This window comes from Phycodurus eques, chromosome 10, assembly GCF_024500275.1.
Source record: "Phycodurus eques isolate BA_2022a chromosome 10, UOR_Pequ_1.1, whole genome shotgun sequence".
In the NCBI taxonomy this organism is placed as follows: Eukaryota; Metazoa; Chordata; class Actinopteri; order Syngnathiformes; family Syngnathidae; genus Phycodurus; species Phycodurus eques.
This window is the reverse complement of record NC_084534.1, coordinates 26,090,515-26,116,380: the sequence shown is the minus strand read 5'-3', so window position 1 is coordinate 26,116,380 and position 25,866 is coordinate 26,090,515. Positions and strand designations below refer to the sequence as shown.

Below are 25,866 nucleotides of genomic sequence, written 5' to 3'. Positions count from 1 at the left end.
TGCCACTGCATTTGCTCCAGGGTGCAACGTTGAGTCGGGTCTAAACTCAAGCACATCCACAATAAATCTCCACAATCTGGCAGAGAAAGAGCAAAATTATGTTAAGTTTACAGCAGGGATCCTCAAAGTGTGGTACGACCGTACGAGTACCACTACAGTGGTATCTGAAAGACTCATTTGAAAGTTCAATATGTGCATTATGTTACAATTACAAGTAATAAAAAAAAAAAAAATCCTATATTTAAGTGTAGAGTTCATGTTGAAACTGGCATAATGTTACAGTGACTTACAATAATATTGCATATAGAGTACGTTATAGGAATAAAGCCTGCACAACTGTATTTTACTGTTAGTCATTTACTTGGGGAGCTAAGAATTTTTGTTAAGTGGTGCGTAGTGTAGAAGGTTTGAGAACCACTGGGCTACAGTGAGATGTTGGTATACTGTATACTGTCATAGGGAATGCAATTATTCACAGTATCTCACCTTCAGACAGATCCCTATTTAGTTGAAGCCCCTTGGAAAGGAACATGCACGTGTCGAATCGATGCGTACCATCCAGCAGTTCAAAAAGTAGCGCACCCAAATGCCACACCGTGGTCGGACCGGCGCAATACGGACGCTTATGCGTATACTCTGGAGGAGCGTACTTTAAGGTTCCTTCAACGGAATGGACGGAGAACAGCAATGACACTGGCAATTGCCACACATCATCAGTGCCGAAACTCAATGTCTTACCAAAATAGTCATGGTATGGTTCCATGCTGACTAAGCAGCTGCAGCCAAAGTCTATGACCCGCACTCGGGTGACGCCGGGCGAGGCCTCCAGCAGAATGTTTTCCTGCTTTAGATCTCGATGGAAGATGTTGGCAGCGTGCATTTTGATGGCGGCGTCGACCAGCTGCCTCATGATGTACTGAGGAACAGACGAGTTAGACAGGAGCGAGGACAAATTGCAGACATCTCAAGGTTACGAATGAGTGTCAAACGTGACACACGCATTTCCATGCGCAATTCTGTCTTCTGTTACAGCTCGGATACTAGTTCAGTTAGGCTTTTGATGCACGTCTACATATCAGGAAAACTGCAAGACAAGCTGTCTTCAAAAGTAAATCATACAATTCACTTTGGTGACATTTTCGCTAGCTAGCTACTTGCTGGAAGACACATTGTATGGCTTAAGTATAACTTCCGACTGTATGGCTATATGGCCGCCACAAACTTGAGGGTGACACCCTCTGGACAGAGAACCTGCTGTTACATACAGGTTTATACATATTTATTTTGCAATCGAATAATAGCTCTGACTTAAATATACAATGCCTATTCGAAAGACCCAAAACCAAGTCCTTGCCCTGCTAAGTTAATCACTTGTGGACATTGAATACATGTTTCATGCATGTTCAGTTACCTTTGCCTCATCCTCCTCAAGTAGACCGAGTGTCCGCCGGGTCAAGTATGTAGACAAAGCCACAGAGTGGTCCGGCCTCTCCATAACCAGAACGACGTCTTTCTCCAGATCGCATATGTCCAGCAGGGATACGACTGCTGATTTCCCATCCGAGTTCTTAATACTGGATGCTTGCAGCATGAAGACGGCCTCCAAGGGGACCTTCTGCACCTTTCCGTTTATGCTCTGTGAAATAGTGAGCACATTTAGACAAGGAAGGTGTAGAACGAAAGATGAAAGAAAAATTCAATGCGAAGCCAAATATGGGCTGTGCCTTCGAGAATACCACACTCACCAATGGGACATTTTTTACTTTTGCTTTGGGAATGTATTTGATCGCCACCTTCAGGATACATTTGGTTAGCATTGGAAACAATCATATTGTGTGTTTTGATAGTGTACATAACAGTGAAAACCAGCTACTTACTGGATTATAGTCTATTTTCCTGTGACCTGCATAGACTGATCCAAAGCCTCCTTCGCCAATCTTGGCAAACTTCTCATATCTGGTCTCAAACGTGGCTGCACACAAACAGATCAGGATTTACTGAGCCGAACCAGAACAGAAGTGGGTCACTTGGTGGAAATGTGACTTTTCCACTATTAGCTTACTTCTGCTTGTTGCACTGGAGAGTATTGTTTTCATTTGCTCTAAGAAAGACGTTTTTGGTTTCAGGAAAGACTCCCTCTCGGCTGGCAGAGCTTTCTCATGCACCCAGTTTGCTTTGTCTTCCAAAGGTCCTCGAGGTGGCGCTGCTTTCCCAGACACCTTAGTAGATTTGACTCTCTGCTCACTTATGAGGGTCTCTGCTTTTGTGACACAGTGTCTCTTGTTGCCTTTATCCTGCATAGTCTTCCACAAAACTTTGGTATCCTTGACCCTCTGCTTCGTTATGAAAGTGTCGGTTTTTGTGTTGTGTTTCCGTTTGGTCGCGTTGACAGACCCTTCAGTTGGTTTACCTTTCTGCTCCCTTTTGAGGGTTGTGCCAGATGGTCTGTTGCTGCCTCGAGGCAGAAGATTCTTCTCGATCGCAACGGTATCTTCAACCCGCTGCTTCTTTCTGGTGGCATCTTCTCTTATATCATCAGCCTTCCGCTTTGTTGCCTTTGTCCCGACAGTCTTCTTAAGGCGGAGATGATCTCGATTTTTGCCGGACATTACTTTGGATACTTTTACCGGCACAGCCTTAACTGGTAACTTTTTGACTTTGACTCTTTGCTTGCTTGTGGTCTTTCGTTTTGCGCCAGATTTCAGTTTGGTCCCTTTTTGTGGCACAGTCTTAACAAGCTTTTTTGCGACTTTGCTCTTCTGTTTCGTTATGTGCACCACAGATTTAGTGCCAGACTTTTCCTTGATTCCTTTAACTTGCACTGCCTTCACAGGTGACTTTTGGGCTTTGACTTTTTGCTTACTTGTGAGAGTCTTTTGTTTTGGGCCAGACACTAACCTGGTCGCTGTGGCCGTCATAGACAATTCTGCGGCTTTGGACCTTTGCTTCCTTATGAGGCTCTCAGGTTTTGTGAAAGACTTTTCTATGGTCGCTTCAGCCATCGTTGTCTTCACTGGTAACGTACTTTTGAGTCTTTTGATGGTCCCTCTTTTTGTGTTCGCCTTTTGTTCGCTCGCTTTGGCCGCCACAACTGTCTTGGCGTCTTCGACTTTCTGTTTCTCAGGCTTTGTGTCAGCCTTCCTTTTGGTCCCTTGAGCAGGTAAAACCTCAAGTGTCATCTCTGTTAATTCACTCACCTTTGGGATTACGTCACACGCATCACTCCTTTTTGTGAAATTTACGCCATTTCTAAGTCTCCCCTCAAATTTCCTTAGCGTAAACACATTTTCTGGGTTCTCTGGAACTGATACAAACACAGCTAAATCAACATTTACATTCATTATTAGAGCTGCTGTCATTGTTTTAGACTGATTTTTTTTTTTAACAGAAAGTCTTTTGCCACAGGTCAATTTGTGATGTAAACACAAGACAGGTTCAGGCTAGAATTATATAACCCCACTGAATGAAAGCCAATTTGCTTTGAATACTGTTTGAATCATTTTTAATTCAGAGACAAGTTTGTCACTCTTACCTTGAATGACAACTAAAGGCCAAACTAGTTTTATTAAGCAGTTTTTTTTTTTTTTGTAGGACTTTTAAAGAAACCTGCCAATTTTCCTTCAGGAGTATACGCACCAAAATAGTCGTCACAGGATGGGAAATCAAAAATGCCAAACCTGTCCATGCCGTTTCATGTGCAAGGGAGAGGGATTATTATAAGCCACCACTACATGTGTGTATATATATACGGTATGCAGTATATGCTGCATATGGTCATGTTTTGATTATTAGGACCAGGTTGAACACTTACGCCTTTATACATGCACACACGTACATAATCACAATCACATGAAAGGTGCTACTTGTAAAAGCTGACTTAAAAATCACTGATGACAACATAAAGAATACAATGTAAAAGCTGACGATGTAGGTGACGAGTGGGATTTATTTTTTCTCGATTATGTCGTGATCCTGATTTGTTGTTGTTGTTCCTCTTAGAGTCTTGGATGCTGCAGGCCACCAGCGTCACTTTGATGGTCACTCAGGTCCCTTCGTATGATGTCATTCACTGCAAACAGGAATGAGCAATTTTAGCATTCAAAACCTACTAAAGCAGGATTTCATACTTATTTCCAACACTGCTTAACCTATTAAGGGTCACAGGGAATAATATCCACCAAAAGTCAAAGAATGAATTGAAATATTTGCAGTTACATTAATATCCACCAGATGCCAATGTTTCATTTCTTGATTTGCAGCATTTCTTTGGCTGCTAAAGTACATTCTTCCTCACAAGATTCAAGAACAAAAGAAATACAGCTTGAAACACTGTTGGGTGTTAGTAGACTTTGCACTCCTTTGTCAGTCTGTACAACACACTGCTGCTTTGTTTGACACAGGTTTGGCTGCTTTTATTTGCATATATACTTCCCCTTTATTGTGCCCACAGGGAAGATAACAAATATTTTGGTCCGCATACAACAAGATCAGGCTGCAGGACCTGCAACGCTTGTAATGACGTTGCTTTCTCCATTTGGGCCAGACAGTGTTCATGGCACCTCTGCAAGTGCGAGTTTACATGAGTAAAAGCGAGAGTAACTGACAGGAAAGTGAACAGTGCGGGCCTCAAAGACAACCGCAACTGAGGATTTGCAAACGAACACTTGCAGTGCGCCTGCTTGCTTTTGCAGACCGGACCACAAAAATCAGACGACTCAGGCTTTTGTAGTTCTCTTTAGATATATGGCTCTTCTAACCACACAGACGACGTAAACCCTACATAAATGTGGATTATTGTCATATAGTATAAACATGAATGACTTTGTTTTTAATACAATGATTTACATAATGTACAACTAACTTACCTAACTCCAAACATTGTTTCGTACATGGCTTCACGCACTCTCTTGAGATATAAACTTTAGGTGACTGCTGTACTGTAACCGATTGCATCTTAGATGGTTTCCGGTGAGTTCCCTTTTGAACATTTGCTGTGTGGAAAATGGATTTACTCACCGTCTTCCAGGTTGACACAGCTGAGGTCCTCCTGTTTGATTGTAACTCTCTCCTGAGTCCGAGCTTCTTGGTCGGCTCCGTTTGAGCCCGTCTGGGTTAAAGACTTCCCACGAGTGTCACCTTGGACAAATATGGAAGGCGGCGACTTTTCCAGAGATGGCGCATTTTGCACAGAACTTTGATGTCGTGTAGATGAGTAGGCTTGGAATGTTTGTATGACCTGAGGGCCTTGACTCAGTTTCTCCGTTGCCGTTTTGACATCAGAACCGTGAGGGAGATGGAATGAGGCATGGATGTTGGCGGGGTTTGATGCTTTAAGAATGGCACCATGTACGGTGGCAGCATAGCTGTGACAATAAAACTGGTTTGTAGGGTGGTAAAGGTCTGGGTTGTTGATTAGATTTCCTGCCCTTGACTGGTAAAAGACTGGTTGGTAATCCAATGGATCTGATGCCAGCACATCGAATGGGTGAAGATTGCTCTCCTTCTCCAACCGATGGAAGAGTGACTTCACTCTTGCGTCAGACCGAAGTTGTGTGTCGGAATAATCACACAAATTCAGCTGCCAATCATCAGGTGGCTCTGTTTTAATGGCTGGAGTAGAAAAGGAAAGCGGCTCAGACATTGGGAAGTGGAAGAGATGCTGCAGTCCTACCATAGGCTGACGAGTGATACATGGACCCATGTATTATATTTCACTCCATTACAGTGGGTACGGAAAGTAGTCAGACCCCCTTAAATGTTCCACTCTTTGTCATATTGCAGCCATTTGCTAAAATCATTTAAGTTCATTTTTTTTGCCACATTAATGTACACATAGCACCCCATATTGACAGGAAAAAAACCTGAATTGTTGTAATTTTTGCAGATTTATTAAAAAAGAAAAACTGGGATGAGAATCAGCACCTCCAAATCTGAGACCATGGTCCTCTGTCGGAAAAGGGTGGCGTGCCCTCTCCAGGTCGGGCATGAGATCCTGCCCCAAGTGGAGGAGTTCAAGTATCTTGGGGTCTTTTTCACAAGTGAGGGAAGAATGGAACGGGAGATCGACAGGCGGATTGATGCAGCGTCTGCAGTGATGCGGACTTTGTATCGGTCCGTTGTGGTAAAGAAGGAGCTAAGCCGAAAGGCGAAGCTCTCAATTTACCGGTCGATCTACTTCCCTACCCTCACCTATGGTCACGAGCTGTGGGTCGTGACCGAAAGAACAAGATCCCGGATACAAGCGACCGAAATGAGTTTCCTCCGCAGGGTATCCGGGCTCTCCCTTAGAGATAGGGTGAGAAGCTCGGTTGTCCGGGAGGATTTCAGAGTAGAGCCGCTGCTCCTCCACATCGAGAGGAGCTAGATGAGGTGGCTGGGGCATCTGATTCGGATGGCTCCCGGACGCCTCCCCGGTGAGATCTTCTGGGCACGTCCCACCGGGAGGAGACCCCGGGGACGACCCAGGACACGCTGGAGAGACTACGTCTTTCGGCTGGCCTGGGAACGCCTTGGGTTCCCCCTGGAAGAGCTTGATGAAGTGGCTGGGGAGAGGGAAGTCTGGGCATCCCAGCTAAAGCTACTGCCCCCGCGACCCGACCTCGGATAAATGGTAGAAAATGGATGGATGGAGAAAAACTGAAATATCACACAGCCATAAGTATTCAGTATTTAGTAGCTCAGTATTTAGTCCAAGGCACCCTTTTGAGCTAATACAGCCATAAGTCTTTTTGGGAATGATGCTAGTTATTCACACCAGGATTTGTGCCATTCCTCCTTGCAAATCCTCTCCAGTTCTGTCAGGTTGGATGGTGAATGTTGGTGGGCAGCCATTTTCAGGTCTTTTCAGAGATGCTCAATTGGGTTTTTGTCAGGGCTCTGGCTGGACCATTCAAAAACAGTCACTGAGTTGCTCTGTAGCCACTCCTTTGGTATTTTAGCTGTGTGCTTAGGGTCATTGTCTTTTTTGAAGGTGAACCTGTGGCCCAGTCTGAGGTTTTGAGCACTCTGGAGAAGGTTTTTGTCCAGGATATCCCTGTACTTGGCCACATTCATCTTTTCTTCGATTGCAACCAGTCGTCCAGTCCCTGCAGCTGAAAAACACCCCCACAGCATGATGCTGCCACCACCATGCTTCACTGTTGGGACTGTATTGAGCAGTGCCTGGTTTTCTCCACACATGCCAATTAGAATTAAGGCCAACAATTTCTATCTTGGTCTCATCAGACCAGAGAATCTTATTTCTCACCATCTTAGAGTCCTTCAGGCGTTTTTTTTATCAAGCTCCATGCGGGCTTTCATGTGTCTTGCACTGAGGAGAGGTTTCCGTCGGGCCACTCTGCCATAAACCCCCGACTGGTGGAAGGCTGCAGTGATGGTTGACTTTCTAGAACTTTCTCCCATCTCCCGACTGCATCTCTGGAGTTCAGCCACGGTGATCTTTGGGTTCTTCTTTACCTCTCTCACCAAGACTCTTTTCCACCGATTGCTCAATTTGGCCGGACGGCCGGCTCTATGAAGGGTTCTGATCGTCCCAAACGTTTTCCATTTCAGGATTATGGAGGGCACTGTGCTCTTAGGAACCTTAAGTGCAGCATAAAACAATGTGTAACCTTGGCCAGATCTGTGCCTTGCCACAATTCTGTCTGTGAGCTCTTCCGGCAGTTCCTTTGACCTCATGATTCTCATTTGCTCTGACAAGCGCTGTGAGACAGGGGGTGTGGCTTTCCTAATCAAATCCAATCAATATAATCAAACAGAGCTGCCCTCCAATAAAGGTGTAGAACCATCTCAAGGATGATCAGAAGAAATGGACAGCACCCGAGTTAAATATATATACAGTATATATAGTGTCACAGCAAAGCGTCTGAATACTTATGACTGTGTGATATTTCAGTTTCTCTTTTTTAATAAATCAGCAAAACTCTCAACAATTCCATTTTTTTCTGTCAATATGGGGTGCTGTGTGTACATTAATGAGGAAAAAAAATGAACTTAAATTATTTTAACAAATGGCTGCAATATAGCAAAGAGTGAAAAATGTAAGGGTGTCTGAAAACTTTCCGTACCCACTGCACATTCAATGCTGAGAGAAATACCTATGATGGGGGTGTAGATGAAGTGCTGCGGTTCACTGCGCTTCTTCTTCCCATTGACAACATAGAAGTTGACTTTGACTGGATGACATATGGTCCGGTCTCGATATGGAGGGACCTCAACCAGCAGCATATTCTGGAAGTGACATGAAAATGGTAGCTGTCGAAACGGCGGTGCTCGGAAATGATGGAAAAGTGTCTTGGAACTGATATCCATTTGAAAATCAGGAAGGCAACTGTTGTGCGACGCCAAGCAAACTCACAGCTGGGCTTTTTTCTCGGTCCGCACTTGCCTCCACCTCCCAGATTTGTTGGCCGTCTGAAAGTAGCGACCATACGATTTGTCGAGAAAAGGAAGCATGCAAATGCATTTAAACAGTGAAATCTACTTTCTGTTTGTTGTTGAGCTGATTGTTCACCTCCCCTACTTGATGACTCCCCTGCTCTTGCTTTTCTTTTTTTTTTTAAATCCACGTTAACTCTTTCTTACCACATCCTGTTGACTGAAACCCACGCAACCTTGAAGCTGTTCATTTAGTCATCAACAGTAGGTTCATTGTCACAAAACCAGCGTGCTGTGCAGATGCAGCAGAGTAGGATAAAAAAAAAATAATAATAATAATAATTGCATGTAAAAATACACACGTTTCGACAATTTGATGAGCGCCAATACAAGATCTGTATAAAAAATTCATCTTATATCCTGAGAGCGTATAAGCATTCCCATGTGACCTGTGGTTTCAATTTGGGTATAGGAAGAGGATGTGTAAGATGTTGTTACCCAGGTGACATGCAAACACTTTGAAAATGTAGGTTTTAGAGGGCAATGCGATGCACTATTTCTTTTTTTAGATGCACCACTGAACATCGCCAAAAATAAATGTGGTCATGCGCTTCACAGGTTTACTTTGTGGATTATAGAACAAGTCTGGTTTGATGGTTTAACACATTTATGGTGTTAATGCTCAGCAAAATTGCAAGGTACTTTCTGTTTTTAAGTCGTTACTGCACATCCTAGTGATTAAGACCTAAAATCATAATGCTCTTTTGTCATTGAAGTCTGACCTTGTGTCCTCTCTGAGAACATCACTCTGGAGTCGTAAGAAAAGCTCTGCCCTGTCAGGACCATTTGTTGTCCACCAAGTACGGAACATCGGTCCAGGTTCTGCGACTTGACCAAAGGGATCTCGTGAGCTGAATGCTGAGCTGAACAAACACAATAAGTTTCATGTTTTTGTAACAAAATAGTAATAAGAACACATAGACACCCTTAGCTGTAGTTTTACCCTTCAGTAAAGGCAGTTCTCGGTTTACGAAGGTACAGACATACGACATTTTGAGGTTAGAGGCATGCAAAGAACGGGTTTGTACAGCGGCGGAAGACTACATCGGCACAAAGTACAACACCAATTCCAATGAAGTTGGGAAGTTGTGTTACACATAAAGAAAAACAGAATACGATGATTTGCAAATCATGTTCAACCTATATTTAATTGAATACACTACAAAGACAATATTTTTAATGTTCAAAATGATCAACTTGATTGTTTTAAGCAAATAATCATTAACTAAGAATGTTATGGCTGCAACACGTTCCAAAAAAGCTAGGACAGGTGGCAAACAAGAAACTTTCTCGAACGAAAGCGGAGAAGGAACGGCAAGGCCAACAACTACTGGACGCTGTTCTCAAGCCTCACCTTCCGTTATGCGAAGCGGGTTTGTTGATTGATTTCTTCCCACATAAGATGACTCTATTTCCATGACTTTTGGAGAACGTTGAGGAATGCTCATCAAACACCTGTTTGGAACATACCACAGGTGAACAGGCTAATTGGGAACAGGTGGGCCCCATGATTGGGTATAAAAGGAGCTTCCCTGAATTGCTCAGTCATTCACAAGCAAAGATGTGGCGAGGTTCACGTCTTTGTGAACAAGTGCGTGGGAAAATAGTCCAACAGTTTAAGGACAATGTTCCTCAACGTACAATTGCAAGGAATTTAGGGATTTCATCATCTACGGTCCATAATATCATCAAAAGGTTCAAAGAATCTGGAGAAATCACTGCATGTAAGCGGCAAGGCCGAAAACCAACATTGAATGCCCGTGACCTTCGATCGCTCAGGCGGCACTGCATCAAAAACCGACCTCAATGTGTAAAGGATATCACCACATGGGCTCAGGAACATTTCACAAAACCAAAGTCAGTAAACAGCAATTCAGCGCTACATCTGTAAGTGCAACTTGAAACTCTACAATGCAAAGCAAAAGCCATTTATCAACAACACCCAGAAACGCCGACGGCTTCTCTGGGCCCGAGCTCATCTAAGATGGAATGATGAAAAGTGGAAAAGTGTTCCGTGGTCCGACGAGTCCACATTTCAAATTGTTTTTGGAAATTGTGGACGTCGTGTCCTCCGGGCCAAAGAGGAAAAGAACCATCCGGACTGTTATGGACGCAAAGTTCAAAAGCCAGCATCTGTGATGGTATGGGGCTGTGTTAGTGCCAATGGCATGGATAACTTACACATCTGTGAAGGCACCATTAATGCTGAAAGGTACATACAGGTTTCGGAGAAACATATGCTGCCATCCAAGCAACGTCTTTTTCATGGACACCCCTGCTTATTTCAGCAAGACAATGCCAAACTACATTCTGCACGTGTTACAACAGCGTGGCTTCGTAGTAAAAGAGTGCGGGTACTATACTGGTCTGCTTGCAGTCCAGACCTGTCTCCCATTGAAAATGTGTGGCGCATTATGAAGTGTAAAATACGACAAAGGAGACCCCGGACTGTTGAACAGCTTAAGCTGTACATCGAGCAAGAATGGGAACGAATTCCACCTTCAAAGCTTCAACAATTAGTGTCGTCAGTTCCCAAACGTTCATTGAATGTTGTTAAAAGAAAAAGTGATGTAACACAGTGGTAAACATGACCCTGTCCCAGCTCTTTTGGAACGTGTTGCAGCCATAAAATTCTCAAGTTCACGATTATTTGCTAAAAACAATCAAGTTGATCAGTTTGAACATTAAACATCTTGTCTTTGTAGTGTATTCAGTTAAATATAGGTCGAACATGATTTGCAAATCATTGTATTCTGTTTTTATTTACGTTTAACACAATGTCCCAATTTCGTTGGAATTGGGGTTGTACAAGAGCAGGGGCCACTATATGCGGATATACACTGGATGGGAATTATTTTCAGAAAATACAACAGTGGAGAATGTTAGATATCATTAGATTAGCACATACAATCTTTAGCTACATGCTTACAGCATTCAATAGGATGGGAGGCCACTTGAAGCGACACCAACTGGCCTCCAGGTTGTGGTACGTGAACGCGAAACACCAAGCGCACGCGGGTGTTTTTGCGTCCCATGTCAGTCTCGCCATTCCTCAGCTCGATGTCGGCATTTCTCCGCTTCAGGATGCCGACGCAGTCGATCCTTGGAAATGTGACAATAAAACAGGATTTTTTTGCTCGTTGAACTTGAAACTGGAGTAGCCTTGAGAAAAATTGGTTGAAACCTTCAGGACATTAAATTGTATATAAATTGGAGAAAATTGTAGTAGTCTCGCCACGCTGCACTATTTGCATATCTGTTGTTGACCAATACTGGCCACTCATGCCAGAGTAGCATCTGCTCCATTTGCACACTGATTGAGGAGTATCTGCAACATTTGCACAATCAACATTGTCCCAGATTATCGCACTACTCGCTTGAAGTCTCGGCGCCCCTTGCACAATTGTCATTGCACCGGACTATTGCAATATTAGTCATTCGAACTTCTCTAAGCGCTGGTGGAATTTGTACCGGCATTACCAGATAACTAGCAACCCTTTATTGCTCAGTGACTGTTTTTCTCAATGTCTTTATGTCTCAAAAGTGTTCTCTGTCAATTGACTGTCTGGTGTCGTACAAGAGCGGCTCCAATTACCGGAGACAAATTCCTTGTGTGTGTTTTGGACATACTTGGCAAATAAAGATGATTCTGATTCTGATTTATGTTACGACCAGTAGACAAAACGCTGTAAAAAAAATTATGGTTGTGGACCAGGGCCAAATCTCATGTTATCCCATTGCTTCGCAGGCACTACAATTATGAGCCTTATAAAATATTATTTACTTCATTTTTTTTTCTTTTTGTCAAAGTATTTACAGTCGTGGTTGTAAACACCCGGAGGCCTGTACTTTCATGACAAACATGCTGGCAAACAGGATGTGTGTATGCATGTTATGTTTCCATCAGCAACAACATAAAGATGTTTTAAGTGGCGTAAGCATCCTCAGTCATTCAGACGCAAGAGCCTCAAAGACATTTAGAACCTCAGTGTTTCTGTCTGTGGGAACTGTTTTTTACATACTGTAGGCTACTCACACCACTCTCATGTTGTTTTTTGGCTGGAGAGGGATTTCCAACACTTTGTTCCCGTTGACCATCCTCTCCATGCTTGGCGTGGTCACGGTCTTCCCGGTGATGCGGTGCGCCTGGTAGAAGGCGTGGGGTTTGAGCAGTCTCTCGTCGGCCGTCCCGATGAAGACCTGCAGGCCCAGCGGGCCCGTGCCTCGATAACCGTGGAGCTGGTGGGTGCAACGAAAGCAGCTTAGCTGCACGCTTGAAAAGTGGCTCAGTTAATGACAAAAGCATTAATGTGCGTAACTGCGGAGAGAACAACTTCACACCAGTAAACCCTTCCCTGTGGGGAGGATTTTTCACAAGCAAATTGCTTTGCATTAAGCCTGGAAAAACAGCAGCAACAGCTCATTAATTCCTTTGCCAATCTAGTCAGTAAAGATGACCAATTAGGCAATATTTGAATTTTATGTGAACATACCTGCTCGTGAGTTTATGGCCAGCTTCAACAGGCCATGTCATGATCATGGACTATGTGAAACTACTGCTAATTTTAATTTGCATGGTTGTCTGTCTTAAATAGACACAATGTCTTGCAGGAAATGCTATTGTGTGCGCACAATCTCGCTTCTGCTTATTTCTAATCAACGGCTGGAACAGGCAAGAAGTGAGAGTCAACTTTCTTTTCCTGCTAGTTGCTTGATGGCTAAGGGTCAAAACGTCCCAAAGATGTGAGATGGATCAAACCAAGTACCTGGACTTCGGGATGCCCGCCGTTTGATGTCTTGACAGCTCCACGGCTGCCCTCGGTCTCGTAGTGAGCCCTGTGGTGAGACCTTGGCTGCGTCTTGATCATCAGCTCGTACTGACTGGACTGACTGGGCAATGGCCACTCTAAAGAGGGTAGTGGTGCCAAGGAAAGACCACTTCACGAGAAAGGAACAATAAGAGGAGAGATACTTTTATATTCTTTAAATTTGAGATAGAAAAGCAACACACCCTAATGCTCCAAAATGGACTGGATCAGGAGGCCACGAAGTTGGGAGTACACAGAACCCTCCGGACATGACTTCAGCTCCTACACTGCCGAACCTCTCCAACTCATGACCCTCTCTGTACATGCAATCTGGTCTTGGGTTTGGCCCATGTGCACCTTGCACCGCTTCTTGAGATACGCTGAGGATGCTGACCTTGTCCTCTGGGCCCAACTCCGAGGCCTGAACTTGGGTCTGGTGCTGGCCTCGAGCCCGGCTCTGGTGGAGGGGGTAGGAGCCCAACAGGTTGTAGGGCGACGGGATCGGGCTCGGGCTCCGGGAGCGTTGTTTGACAGGAGAGGCCCCTGGACAAGGGAGGACCTGATCGTGGGTGCGCTTGCCTTGTGGCGACACAGAGCGGCAGCGCCGGTGGATAAGTGGTGAGGGGGTGACTTGGTGCTGAGGCAGAAGGAAGAGCTCATCGGTGAAGCTAGTACCTGGAGAGGAGTGGGTGGAAGATGTTTGGATACCTTGGAGAAAGGGGCAGAGATCCAGGGTGGACAATTCCGTGGCACATGCGCCTCTGTTTGAAGGGGAAATGCATGGAGAGGCTGATGGAGAGCATCCCTCTGCAGGCCAGCCTGTGGAGGAGTTGCTACTAGCTGGGCTTGCACACTCCCGGTAGGCTCCGAGGGCTTTGGAGCCAGGGCTCGGCTGTAAGGCCTGAGTGGTGATATAATCCCCCGATGGGGTGATCTCAATCCTGGGGCTGGGAGCCGGGATGATTCCTGGTGTCGTCACCAGGCCCGTGGAGTCAAACACCGCGTCCGATGAGCTTTCTTCAGCTGGGCAATTCGAGGGGGCTTCCTTAATGAATGCAGCGTGATGGTTGACCTCCAGTAGGGTGGGCTGCTCGGCATCATCTGTCAGATAACCAATGACACTTAGTTGCATTCAGATTTTATGATTAAACATTTTCAGATATTTTTGTAAGATGCAGCACAGTAAATCTTAAGCATGGTAAATTGGGCATTTTCCTCCCCTTGTGATCAAAGTCAGCAAAGGTCAGATTATCAGATGTCTTGAAAAGATTTTCCTGACCAATTATTCTGTAGTGGAGGGGTGTGTTAAGAGTGATTTTCTCATCCATCTCATCCGATCTGCTGGGAAATCTGTCCCGGCCGATTCAATAATTACGATTTTACGTGTTTTTACCGAGTCGCGATTGTGACGGGAACTGGAATGATCGTCAATTAGGAAGCGATCTGAAGCGAGTGCTGTTTCTGGACACAAACGGGTAACTGGTTTGCGGAATTACCATATAAGCTAACCGTTAGCCAAGTGCAAGAAGCCAAGATGTTAAAAAGCAGGATGCGTGTACCCAGTTTCAGCCACCTTAGATTTGTTGGGGTAACAATGCTATAATGACCGCTAACTACATTTCATTGAGACCTCCACAGCTGTTTATGAAAATCAAGGAGTGGTTGTATTCATGTGTGTTACCTATCACGCTACTTCCTGGTTCATGGAGGATGACCCAACACACCGGTGGATCCGTTATTATTCTGTGGGGGGTGGACGCTTCCAAATGATGCCGTCAGACTCAATCGATGAAACAAAATCCCTTACTCCAGATTCACCAGACTCAAAAAATTGATCGATTTTGTATTTTTTTCATTTTTTTTTTTTTGCATATTGTATTTGTCCAACTAAGTCCTTATGCCTATACTAAATTAGCAAATAGATATGATTCAAATGTTTGTAATTATATATTATAAGAATTTAGTTGGTAAGTAGGTGAAATAGTTTCTTCCCTGATCTTAAAGACAGAAAACTCATCCACACCCAAGCTATTCAATAATAATTTTAGCTGCAAATCAGTATTTTTCCGCACTACTGTCATGATACAGAACTACATTTAATGGATGCTCACCTGGGTTCTGGCCAGCAGAAAAATCCTCGCCAGGGGGATAATGGAGAAACAAGTCTGAAAAGTCCCACTCTTCCTCACTGATGTCAGACGCCATCTGCACCCTCTGATATATTTTTGATAATAAATATTTCCAAACAAGGCCAATGAAAAGCTCTCCACGACAACAGCCGACAACGTGAAATGTGTGTTGCAGTTTTGAGGAGGTGCTCCACTCAAAAACCAAACTTCCTGTCCCTGCTTAGGGCGTGTGCGTGTGTGTGTGCGCGCGCGCGTGAGCACGTGCACGTGTACGAGCGTATGCACTTTCAATTTTGACTGTTTTGATTTGCGCATTTCATGGATGCGAGATCTTTAATAGGATTTTTGAAATTATATTTATTGTGCGTTTTTAATGACGTTTTTTTTTTTTTTTTTTTTTTAAATGTAAACGTTATGAAATACAGTAGCGATAAACATTTGACCGCTAGAGGACAGCATTGCGGAATTTCCTCCCACATTTCCCTCGCTAGGATTCCCAGTTGTTGTTTTTTAAATTGCTTTGCTGAATACTCTCTAAAGCAGCTAAGTAATTGCACAGTAGTGGATGATGATGATGATTATTTTTTTAATGAGCTGAACATTTTGAGTGAACTATGAAAGATTATTTACAATTTTATGATAATAAAGTGAGTGTATTTGGAGGATATTAGCCATTTTAGATACCACACAATCACCACCTTGTCTTAGTCTAATCTAAGTACATGATAAACTGGTTGGGTTTGACATCTTCTAATGTCTTCAATTACTCTTCAAGTTTGATTAAATGCATCAAAACTTATGCTTTATGTCCTCCAAATGTATACCTAATGGCCTAAATATTTGTAAGTTTAAAAAGAACAAGCAAGCTTTTGTCATATTTGTTGTTTATATTTACATGAATAAAATCGCACATAATATACACAATGAAAATAAAATAAACACAGGCACGACAAATGTATACATAATGTCCTAAATACTTGACAAGATTTGTTGGTTTGAAAAGAACAAGAATGCTTTGTTTTATTTTTTTTTCATGTTTTTATTCACACGAATATGTCTACGTAAATAATGTACATCGTAATTGCACTTTATATACACAATAAAAAATAAACAACATATAGTTATAGTTTAACATCTACATACAGGACGTTAATAATAAGATTTAAAGACAGCTGCCTAAGCTCAATTTGTACACAATAACTGGTATTTTGCCCATCCACATTCTTGAGTAATAGTTTTAAATAAGTTTGAGGTATTCATGGCGTGATTACATGTTAAGCAATTTTATGTTTTTCTATTTACAGAGCAGCAATACTGGGAGTCAGTGGTGCAGCAGCGGTGCCATCTTTCCGTTGGGAGGAACACAGCGCCTGAAGCGTTGGAAGAGGTAAAGGATTAGGCAGGTTACACACATACATACCCACAATGCAATTTGAGCATAATAGAAAAGTATTAAGAGCTATCAGGGAAATGTTGTTGAGTGAGGAACTGAGATCTTTGCATATCGGGGAGAATCTAAGTTTAGCCTGGGATGGAAGTGGAAGTTACAGAGAGTCAAAAATCAAATAATCTGTCAGCCATTTATTTTTTGAGTTTGAAATAATATTAAACTGTTTTGGATGAACTCGGGTTCAAATGCGGTCTCGCCTGTGTGGGCTTTGCGTGTCCTCCACGTGCTTGTGTGGGTTTCCTCCCACATTCCCAAAATATGTGTGGTAGGTAAAATTCTAAATTGCGTGCGTGCATGCGATTTTCTGTGTTAAGCATTGGCACTGTACCTCACACTGACGGTCTCGGCAATGGAATCAGCTAAAAGTATTATGGGAACCCAGCATTCATTGTGGGGGTGTTTTAAACTACAGTGTTGTAGTTGTAGAAAATCAAGCTAAACATTGCTCTTTACTTGCATTTTTTTGGTCCCGTTGATAATGTTATGAGTACGTTCATTAGCAATTTGTCGGACTAAGATTGGTATTTGTGAATTTATTTCATAAATCCCTGACTGTGGCTTGTGTTTTAAACAGTGACTTTCTGGTCATGTTCTTTTTATCCTCAAGGAGTTTGGTGGCTTACAAAATGTATGCGTTGAGATGACTCAGCAAGGTTTCTTTTTCTGCTAAGAATCAGAGCCCAATTGACCTTATGTGAGTCATTGGTGCCACATTAAAATCCAATAAAGCTAAGTGTATCAGAGATGTGCAGGTATGTAATTGAAATACAGTGACCTAAAAAAAAAAAAAAAAATGAAACATGATGAATTGAATCAGCAAGAAGTGAACTGCGATACAGTGAGACATGACTGTACAATTTTTTTTTCCTGGTAATCTGGATGGATAATCAGTTATTACAGACAGGTCAGCCTTGGCGCTACAAAAAACAACATTATGTGTGTGGTGTGCTGTGTTAGTAATCATACACTTGCCGATGTTTTTTTTCCCGTCATGTGTGGGGTCGCTCATATCTTAAAAAAAATCAGTTCAGATGTTAGAAATCGGTATGTAGTTGGACGCAGAATGACGGCGAATCGAACAGTGTGAGGTGTTCCTTCCCCACCTCATCTCTTGACGAAGGCCACCGGCAGTTCTCTGTTGGGAATCAATAATCCCGAGTGGATGACATCGAGACGCTCGTCGTCCGTCGCCACGATCTCGTAGTCTCGTACCAGCTGACGGGAAAGATGAAAAACCAGTGAATATGGCTGCGGAGACCCAAAAATGTGGTTGTGTTTGGTATCGTGAGCCAATTTCCATTGTCGTACGTTTGTAAAGGTGGAACTTTTTGGGCGCCAACAGCAATATGCTACGGCAATGATTCTGAACTGACGGCAAAGTAATGATTGATAGTACAAGTTGGTGCTGTGTGTGGGCTTTTTAAAATTGTATTTATTTCTTTATTTTCAAATGACTGCTTTCATGTTTAGTACACTTTTATACCTATAGTTGTAATACTCCTCTTCAGTTTGTCCTCTGAATGCAGACAAGTGAAAAGTAAGCGACATATTTATTATGTTATGGCCAAATTTGATATTTATTCCTCAGTTTTATCAACAACGCGTAGGGCTGAAACGGATGATTTTTTTCATAATCGATTAATCTGTCAATTATTCTTTCAATTAATGGATGAACCTTTTTTGGTAATGTTCATCCCTTTATTCAATGTCTAAAAAGAAAAAAAAACTACAACTAAAACTTTCGAAAACTAAAACAATGTCTTAGTTTTCTAAGACATTGTTTCAAGTTGACAGTACAGAAAATGCTGAAAGTTGATCATTTCGTTTTCAAAGTCAAAGCAGATGTTTGCAAATGTCTTGCAAACTCGGATAATTAATCAGTCTGCTTTCATGGACGACTACAGAAAAATGAGAATATTTATTGTTGAGCGGCTGAGTGGCAACTGGTGGATACACGTTAATTGTAACTTTCTGACATCGAGTGGAAGAGCATTTAATTGGTCTGTCTATCACTATATGTCGTTGGCATAGACAGATGAACAAAAGGTTTCGAAGAAGCAGAAGAGGTTATTTGCAGTAAATAAGAATATGATTTTGGGACAATTACGTTAAATTCACGTTTTCTGAAGATCGCACGGCACGGTGGTCAGGAATCACTGAGTTACAGTTCGTAAAGTGGCGCCAGACACATTGACAGTGACAGTTCTCACTTCTGTATCTGTACTCGTCGGTCCGCTTTTGATCGCACCGTGTGTGAACGCCTCACCCAGCACAGGGCCAGCTGAAGCTGCAGCTCGGCCAGCCGCCGGCCGATGCACATCCTCTTGCCGATGCCGAAGGGGACGTGGGCGAAGGGGTTGATGGTGCTGTTCTCGCGCAGCCAGCGCTCGGGCTTGAAGCGCTTGCCGTCGTCGAAGTACTCCTCGTTGACGCCGATGGCGTGGCTGTTGATCATCAGAACTGTCTGTTGGGGTGGAAATAGAGAGTGAGTGGACGGAAATAGCGGCAATACGCTCGGTGGGCACTTTAACAATCCAATGTCCAACATTCTGTCTTTATAAAGATAAGAGAAAAAGTTGAGGGTTGTGGTGGGTGAGCTGAGGTGGGTCCACCATGGACTGGTTACCAGTCTAGACAAACAACCATTCACACTCATCACGTTCACACCTGTGGACAATTTGGATTCGTCAGTGAATGGAAAAGAAATGTTTTGGGAATGTGGGAGCAAGCTGGAATACTTTGAGAAAACCCACGCATGCGAAGTCCAACTCACAACCTGAGAACTATGAGGCAGATGTTTGAACCACTTTTTAACCGTGCTGCCGTCTCTTGTTCAATCAATAAAAAATACCAATGCGCTTGCTAAAAATTGTGTTTTTTCTTTTTGTCTGGGTAGATTGTCCGTCATCCAGGTCATGGTAATCCACAAAGGCTGAATCGAGGCAACGGGATTCTTTTTCTTTGTTGAATTTGTTGTGTTTTTTTTTTTTTTTTTTTTCTCCTCACTTTTTTCCCCGAACACGTTCAATAAACGACTTGGGCAATTGTGCTAGTGGGCTAACAATTTGTGGGTTGGTAGGTTCCCATCCGTGGCTTAAAAACTTCGTACAGTACGTGCTCTTTTCAGTGCCTCCTCCAGACATGTCAAATGTAAATGAACGTAATCTGCTCGTGTCATCTGTATGACGTGTATAAGTCACTTACTCCTTTGGGAATGGCGTAATCGCCCAACACAGTGTCTTTGTCCAGGGTCCTGCTTGTGAATGGAACGGATGGCGATAACCTGTAAAATGGAGAAAAGTAGGGAAAAAAAACAACGCATGGGAATCGGTCCTCACGAAGGTCTAATGTAGCATGTCTAAGCCGTTTAACGTGACCTAAACACAGTCATTTCCCCCCCCCCCCGTACAGTGGAAGCGGCAGTATAAGCCTCGCTCGGAGGTCATATACTGTACAGTACATTCCCCGCTTGATGTACTTAGGAGCCCTCAATGACACAAGTCGAAAACTTGTGACTGAACATTGAGAAAAAGCATCAGGGCCCGGTCACGGCGGCGTATCTCACGGAGATTGTTTTTTCCGAAACGCCGTCATGTGCGGCGGGGACGTTTCGGCGTCTTAAGCTCCGTGGTACCGCTCGGGATGTCGGCCCGATACTCATTGGATGCGTACAGTAATGTCATGGGTCAAGTACGCTTGTACGATTTCAAGTCCAGATCGGATTGTAAATCACAGCTCACGAGGCTTCACTTAGGGATTCACTCTGCAATTGTTTTGCTTTTTCTTTGGATTTTTTGCGCACCAGTGATGACAAAGAGGAAACGTGGGTCGACAACCACAGAACAGAAAATGGAATTTTCTCCGACATAGGGAAGAGTATGTCGGCTCAGTACAATACGAGCAGTGAAATGAATTTAATACATACGCTAAGTCATTTTACAATTGGTTTTAGTTAAATATTTTCACACGAGAAGTTTTACTATTTTTTTATTTGTTATTTTTTGCATGGTCAAAGAGAGTAGTTTTGATTGATTGACTTTACAGTATGTGTTTGGCAACGTGGTTGTACCTCATGGACTCTTTGAGGCAGGCTTTGAGGTAGGGCATGCTCTTCAGGTGTTCTCCGCACGGGTGCCCGTCGGCGGGCACCACTCTCGCGATCTCGCTCAGCAGCTCCCTCTGGGCGGCGGGGTTCCGCGACAGGTTGAAAATAGCCCACAGCATGCTGTTGGCGGTCTGAGGGAAGGGGTTGGGGGGGAAGAGTGAGACATGGCACGACGAGGTTTAAGCAGGGTGGTAGGATTTCCATTCGCTTGGGCTCTGACTGGCCGCCGGTCACGTCTTCTGTGAGGTGAGAATGCGTCTCACCGTTTCCACGCCGCCGATCTGCAGCTCGGTGATGGCGGCGTACAGCTCCTTCTTGGACAGGCTGCTGTGCTGCAAGATGTCGCCGATCAAGTCGTCCGGCGCTCCCGGGGAGCTCCGCTTCAACTTCTTGTCGATGTAAACTTTGACTACGGAGAGAGCGAGACGCAGCCCGTGAAATAGCCATCATAAAAAAAAATGTCATGTAAAAAAATATTTATTTATTTACTCAACTGCAGAGAGTCCAGGCATTAATTAGGCAGATTACATGATTTTTCGTCTCACCAAATTGCACCGTGAGCTCTCTTCCAATTCCATCAGCCTTACTGGTGCCGTGTCATAACTTAATTTCATAACGTTTTCCTCCAGAATCTCACAAAAAAAAAAAAAAAAAGTGAGCATCCAATTTGGAGGGTCGTTCGTTGACTCGATGGTTATCGCCATCGCGCCGTCAGAAGTAGTATCCCCATGTAACCCCTTTTATGCTGTCTGTAAAAGCTGGCGTTTTCCTGACTTTTACAATGTATACATTTCACTGACATGAAACGTGGTGACGAAGTCAACCCGGGAATTTTCTACTTTTGGAGCTCGTAACAGTTGGGATGCGGCCTGCCTGTAAAAGTAGACATTTTTGTGGCCTTATCCTACCATTTTCCCACTGTCGCTGTTCGACTGTATATAAACGGCACCGACACGAAGCACGTACCCGGCAGTCGTCCAACAATTACAGCGAACTCCTGCATATTTTCGCAAAGGTGAAAGTAAAAGTATGTTTCCACTTTTCTTCCGATGTCGCTAATAATAACCCGTGTAGTCCACTTGGCCGGTTTGCCTGTATTCCCTCACTTGTATTGTTGCGTGTAAATGCTAAAAGGTGAGTTTAATGATTTAATACCGTTTGTGTAAAGTGTGAGTGTCCATATTTGTTTGCCCATGTGTGATGTAATGCCAGTTTCTGCTCGTGTGTAATTTAGGCTCCTATGCTAGTTAATACTACGGATGAGCCTCAATTGAATTTAACAACTGAATATAGTTGTTTATGTACCATGGGGTCATGTAGAGGGATGTACACAATGTACATGCTAGAGGCATGGCATTGATGCTTTATGATCCTCGCCATCGTGTGGCAACCGTACATGTGGTCCCTAGCCCCCGTGAGTATCGAGGGGCTTCACTATATTCTAATTAGTTTTTACTCGTCGTTCACCAAAAACTAATCGATTGCGGAATGATGTGGCCATTATCGCACTGCACCGGGTTTTGTACAAAAGGCCCAGGCCGAGTTTTCTGTTAGCAATTTTGCGGCACGGCCTCACGAAGAGCGGCTCGAGCGCGTACCTGTACTGAAGATGCGGTCCCAAGCGGCGGTGTGGTCCTGCCATGTTTTGGTGTTGAGGCTCTTGTGGAGCTCTACGGGCGTCACCATCATCATGCCAAACGAGCTCATCATCTGCCAAGGGAAGTCAGATCAGTTCAGCCAGTCACCACCTTTTTGCTGATCACTGACCCCGATCACCCCGCTAACAACCCCCCCCCCCTTCCATATCTACCTCTTCCTTCCCCCTTTGTGAAAGTACATCGACGGTATTGGTTTGCCCCAGTAACCGGCTTCACTGGCCGCAGTTCAGCTGAACTCGGTCAGCTCAGGTGAACCCGACGAACCCGCTGTCGGCGTGAGTCCGGTGTGCAGATCATCGTACACCCGTGCGGACGTCACGCTCTTGTTTTTAGCTATCAGTAGAAGCACTACTATACATACTAGAAGAGTAGACTCCACCTTAAGAGGTTTCGCTGTATTCAATACGGTGGGAAATACTGCCACCTACAGGATTTAGACTGCGGTCTACTGAAGTTCGTTTTCTGGAGGTGGTTGTCATGTTTTCATGTACAACATTTGGAAGGCCACTTGCTGTAGTGAAAGCAATCAGGAAGTGCTTTAATGCAGGTGTTTTCAATTCCAGGGAGCTCTCGATTTATGACTGTTTTGAAAATAAATGCATTTTTTTCCCCCCTATGCATAAATGTAAATTACTAATTTGATAGGTTTTTTTTCAGGCGGCACGGTGGTATATATATATATATATATATATACACACACATAGTGCTTAGCAAACGTATTAGAACACTTGCCGTCTGGGATCACGAAGAACTTTGACGCGGACTCTTTCCACTTTCATTTTGAACAGGAAGTCAAACTGATGAAAACCAATTTGTCAGTACAGGATTGCAGTTAAATATGTTAAAAGGTTTAATTTGATCTTCATCAAGAAATTCTAATGTGTACCTCTATTTTTTTTTTCTTTAAACTGAACATTCAGAAAATTCATGGATAACAATAATCGTTAACTGCTTGTAATAAAAGTTTTTGTTAAAGAGCGCCACCTTGTACTGCTTTGTTCACCAATACACAAACATGGAAGTGATTTTGGCATGAACTTGATATCAGCTGCTGTGCTAATAAATTACTTAAGCACTCTACTGTACAAGACGAGCCGACTTCTTCAATTTTTTTTTTACAATTTTCAAAATACAATTTGGCTGTGAAAAATCGGTCAGATCACAAAGGTTCCCTATTTTTCCTTTGGCAAAATCGCGAGCGCACTCACCGTTTTGACGGCGGTGATGAAGTTGGTGGCCTCCTCGTCGACCTTCTCCTGCAGCAGACCGAAGCGCTTGTCGTAAAGCACCAGACAAATGGCTGCGCCGAACAAAAAAAAAAAGACACGATCGTCAGCTTCCGTTTTTGCTGCCAGAATCACAGTTACAGGACGCGCTGTGAATTCGAGCTTGGTTTTCCACATGGTGCCATAAAATGACTTACACTACGTATAATAACACTGTTTACTCATATTTTACGTTTTGCATTAAAACGCCATTTGTCAAGAAATGGTCATTAATAGTCACCGATAAATATTGACATTCAATTGAATGAAACTTACTCTCAAAAGACCATTTATTGAGTTCGAAGTACAAGTCTCCAATCTTCCCATCCACGCTGATTTTTCCAATTCTGTCCACAAATTCTTCCATCACCTGTTGTAATGTTTTTGTTTTGTTTTTTTCTCTCCTTCAGATTTCAATCCCAAACATAATAAAAGGTACAATATCGCGCGTTCTCCTTTTGGCGCCTTACCTCGTTGATTTTGCCGTCCAGCTTCACCACCTCTGTCGGCTTCATCAGCTTCTGCTGGAAGGCGCTCCTCACCCTCTGCCAGTCTTTCCCCTCACTGAATTCATTGGAGGAAAAAATAAAAAATAAAGAAATTTTTTTTTTTTTTTTTTTTTGGGGGGGGGGGGGGGGGTCAGCCTCCAAGTCAGAAGCATCCGTATCCCCCAAAAGTGACTTACAGGATGAGGAGCCCGTACGCCTCGTCCCGCAGGTCCCTGTAAGCTTTCCAGGGTTTGATCTCCAGCCTCTGCGGGTGCGCGCCCTCCTTGCGGTAGAGCGCCTCCAGGAGGCAAGGCGCGCCTATGTGCACCGACTCGAAGGAGCCCAGCTTCATGCGGAAGATCTTACCGAACCTTTTGTGATAGTCCACCTTGGGAGGGGAAAAAACAAAAAAACAAAATGAGACCAAATGAAACATGAAGGAACTAAAGGAGAGCGTACCAGCGCTTCGTGTTGTCTGGTGAGTCCTCCTTTGCGCAGGAGCTCCACCAGGCTGCCGACCAGAGGCCAGTTGGTGGGTCCGGGAATGGCATCCAGACTGTGCGCCCCCTGGGGGAAGGAGGAGGGGGAGGCGTGCGGGCAGCGCGCAGCCTCCACAGCATCCTTCCCCTCCAGGACGCACACCGACGACGTGGGCTTGAGCTGCTGCAGCCCCACGGACTTCTTCCTCAGCAGTTCCACGATCTGCGGAACTTTTTGGATCTGCGCCCTCATCGTCCTCCTGCTTGGCCTGTTGAAGCTTCTTTTTGTTGTTGTTGTTTTTTTTTTGTTTTTTTTTTAAGCGTGAGGCTTTGCTCGCTTTCTTGGAAGTGTCACACCTCACCGCCTCATATATACGCCGAGTGGGTTTATTCCGGCGCAGCACCGAGCCAATCAGGGGCCGGTGCGCCATGGTGCGGCCGCCGAGCCCACCGTTCATTTATGGATTCACGTCGAGAGGATCGTATGGCCTCAGATAGACCGCGGAAGTCCCCCCTCGAAACCCCCGCAACCACTCCCCCCCCCCCCCCCCCTCCTCCCTGTTTGGCTTCATAAATAAACAACAGCCACTATTGGAGGTGACGCAGTTCGCGTGCAGCCATCCGGGAGAAACCAAACTTTGGCAAGGAGAAATGTTACTACACGCACTCGTCACGCAGTGTGCTCAAATATTTGAGCTTCTTGTTTAAAAAAACATTTTGATTCTTCCCCCCCCCTCGATTCTGTAACGAATTTACTATGATTTGGCCATGTTTGCTTTCACAACGGAAACGCCGTTCGAGCGTGAATTCGAAATGCTTCATATGCACGTACTACATGCAGTGCGCTCTCCGTCCTCACTGCAGAAGTCCAAAACAATTCGACGCACTAGTTGACACGACGATGGTCCAGTAGCGGTCCTAGCGTGTGCGACAAAAGATGATATATTGCAAAGCGACCATTACAATACAGTCGCTGTCGCTATGGATGGAGCCAAACAAGGACAAAAAAAAAAAAGGGGAAAAAATTTATTTGATGGTAGAGTACAGA

At 44.0% G+C, this 25,866-nt stretch overlaps 3 protein-coding genes across 3 annotated transcripts; all 3 read right to left on the bottom strand.

Moving 5' to 3' along the window:
- Positions 1-259: 259 nt before the first annotated feature.
- On the bottom strand, positions 260-3,457 carry LOC133409043 (probable myosin light chain kinase DDB_G0279831). The gene is made up of 5 exons (XM_061688539.1): positions 2,063-3,457; positions 1,878-1,972; positions 1,746-1,793; positions 1,412-1,636; positions 260-916 (listed from the first exon to the last, which is right to left on the bottom strand). The coding sequence occupies exons 1-5, from the start codon at positions 3,357-3,359 to the stop codon at positions 473-475; spliced, it is 2,109 nt and encodes a 702-aa protein (XP_061544523.1). The 5' UTR covers positions 3,360-3,457; the 3' UTR covers positions 260-472.
- A 92-nt stretch (positions 3,458-3,549) lies between these two features.
- Positions 3,550-15,578, bottom strand: LOC133409042 (nuclear factor of activated T-cells, cytoplasmic 2). Its single transcript, XM_061688537.1, has 10 exons — positions 15,356-15,578; positions 13,448-14,345; positions 13,203-13,374; positions 12,473-12,675; positions 11,366-11,538; positions 9,159-9,299; positions 8,357-8,412; positions 8,097-8,229; positions 5,017-5,610; positions 3,550-4,069 (listed from the first exon to the last, which is right to left on the bottom strand). Exons 1-10 carry the CDS (start codon positions 15,447-15,449, stop codon positions 3,996-3,998), a joined length of 2,538 nt encoding a protein of 845 aa, XP_061544521.1. The 5' UTR covers positions 15,450-15,578; the 3' UTR covers positions 3,550-3,995.
- A 690-nt stretch (positions 15,579-16,268) lies between these two features.
- Positions 16,269-25,302, bottom strand: LOC133408898 (1,25-dihydroxyvitamin D(3) 24-hydroxylase, mitochondrial). The gene is made up of 12 exons (XM_061688258.1): positions 24,799-25,302; positions 24,537-24,727; positions 24,322-24,415; positions 24,128-24,221; positions 23,795-23,886; positions 22,527-22,638; positions 21,192-21,337; positions 20,893-21,059; positions 20,028-20,106; positions 19,090-19,287; positions 17,927-18,038; positions 16,269-16,743 (listed from the first exon to the last, which is right to left on the bottom strand). The coding sequence occupies exons 1-11, from the start codon at positions 25,069-25,071 to the stop codon at positions 17,928-17,930; spliced, it is 1,557 nt and encodes a 518-aa protein (XP_061544242.1). The 5' UTR covers positions 25,072-25,302; the 3' UTR covers positions 16,269-16,743; position 17,927.
- Between the last annotated feature and the right edge of the window lie 564 nt (positions 25,303-25,866).

What these genes read in the sequence shown, in the direction of transcription:
- LOC133409043 (XM_061688539.1), bottom strand. Translation starts at nt 3,359, where the DNA reads ATGACAGCAGCTCTAATAATGAATGTAAATGTTGATTTAGCTGTGTTT. An exon ending in GGAAAATAGACTATAATCCA is followed by an intron (nt 1,794 to 1,877) that starts GTAAGTAGCTGG and finishes TGTATCCTGAAG; the next exon opens with GTGGCGATCAAATACATTCC. An exon ending in AAGTAAAAAATGTCCCATTG is followed by an intron (nt 1,637 to 1,745) that starts GTGAGTGTGGTA and finishes ACTATTTCACAG; the next exon opens with AGCATAAACGGAAAGGTGCA.
- LOC133409042 (XM_061688537.1), bottom strand. Translation starts at nt 15,449, where the DNA reads ATGGCGTCTGACATCAGTGAGGAAGAGTGGGACTTTTCAGACTTGTTT. An exon ending in TTCTGCTGGCCAGAACCCAG is followed by an intron (nt 14,346 to 15,355) that starts GTGAGCATCCAT and finishes GTTATCTGACAG; the next exon opens with ATGATGCCGAGCAGCCCACC. An exon ending in CTCCCATCCTATTGAATGCT is followed by an intron (nt 9,300 to 11,365) that starts GTAAGCATGTAG and finishes GTGTTTGTTCAG; the next exon opens with CTCAGCATTCAGCTCACGAG.
- LOC133408898 (XM_061688258.1), bottom strand. Translation starts at nt 25,071, where the DNA reads ATGAGGGCGCAGATCCAAAAAGTTCCGCAGATCGTGGAACTGCTGAGG. An exon ending in TCATCACCGCCGTCAAAACG is followed by an intron (nt 22,639 to 23,794) that starts GTGAGTGCGCTC and finishes TTCCCTTGGCAG; the next exon opens with ATGATGAGCTCGTTTGGCAT. An exon ending in GGACCGCATCTTCAGTACAG is followed by an intron (nt 21,338 to 22,526) that starts GTACGCGCTCGA and finishes CTCTCTCCGTAG; the next exon opens with TCAAAGTTTACATCGACAAG.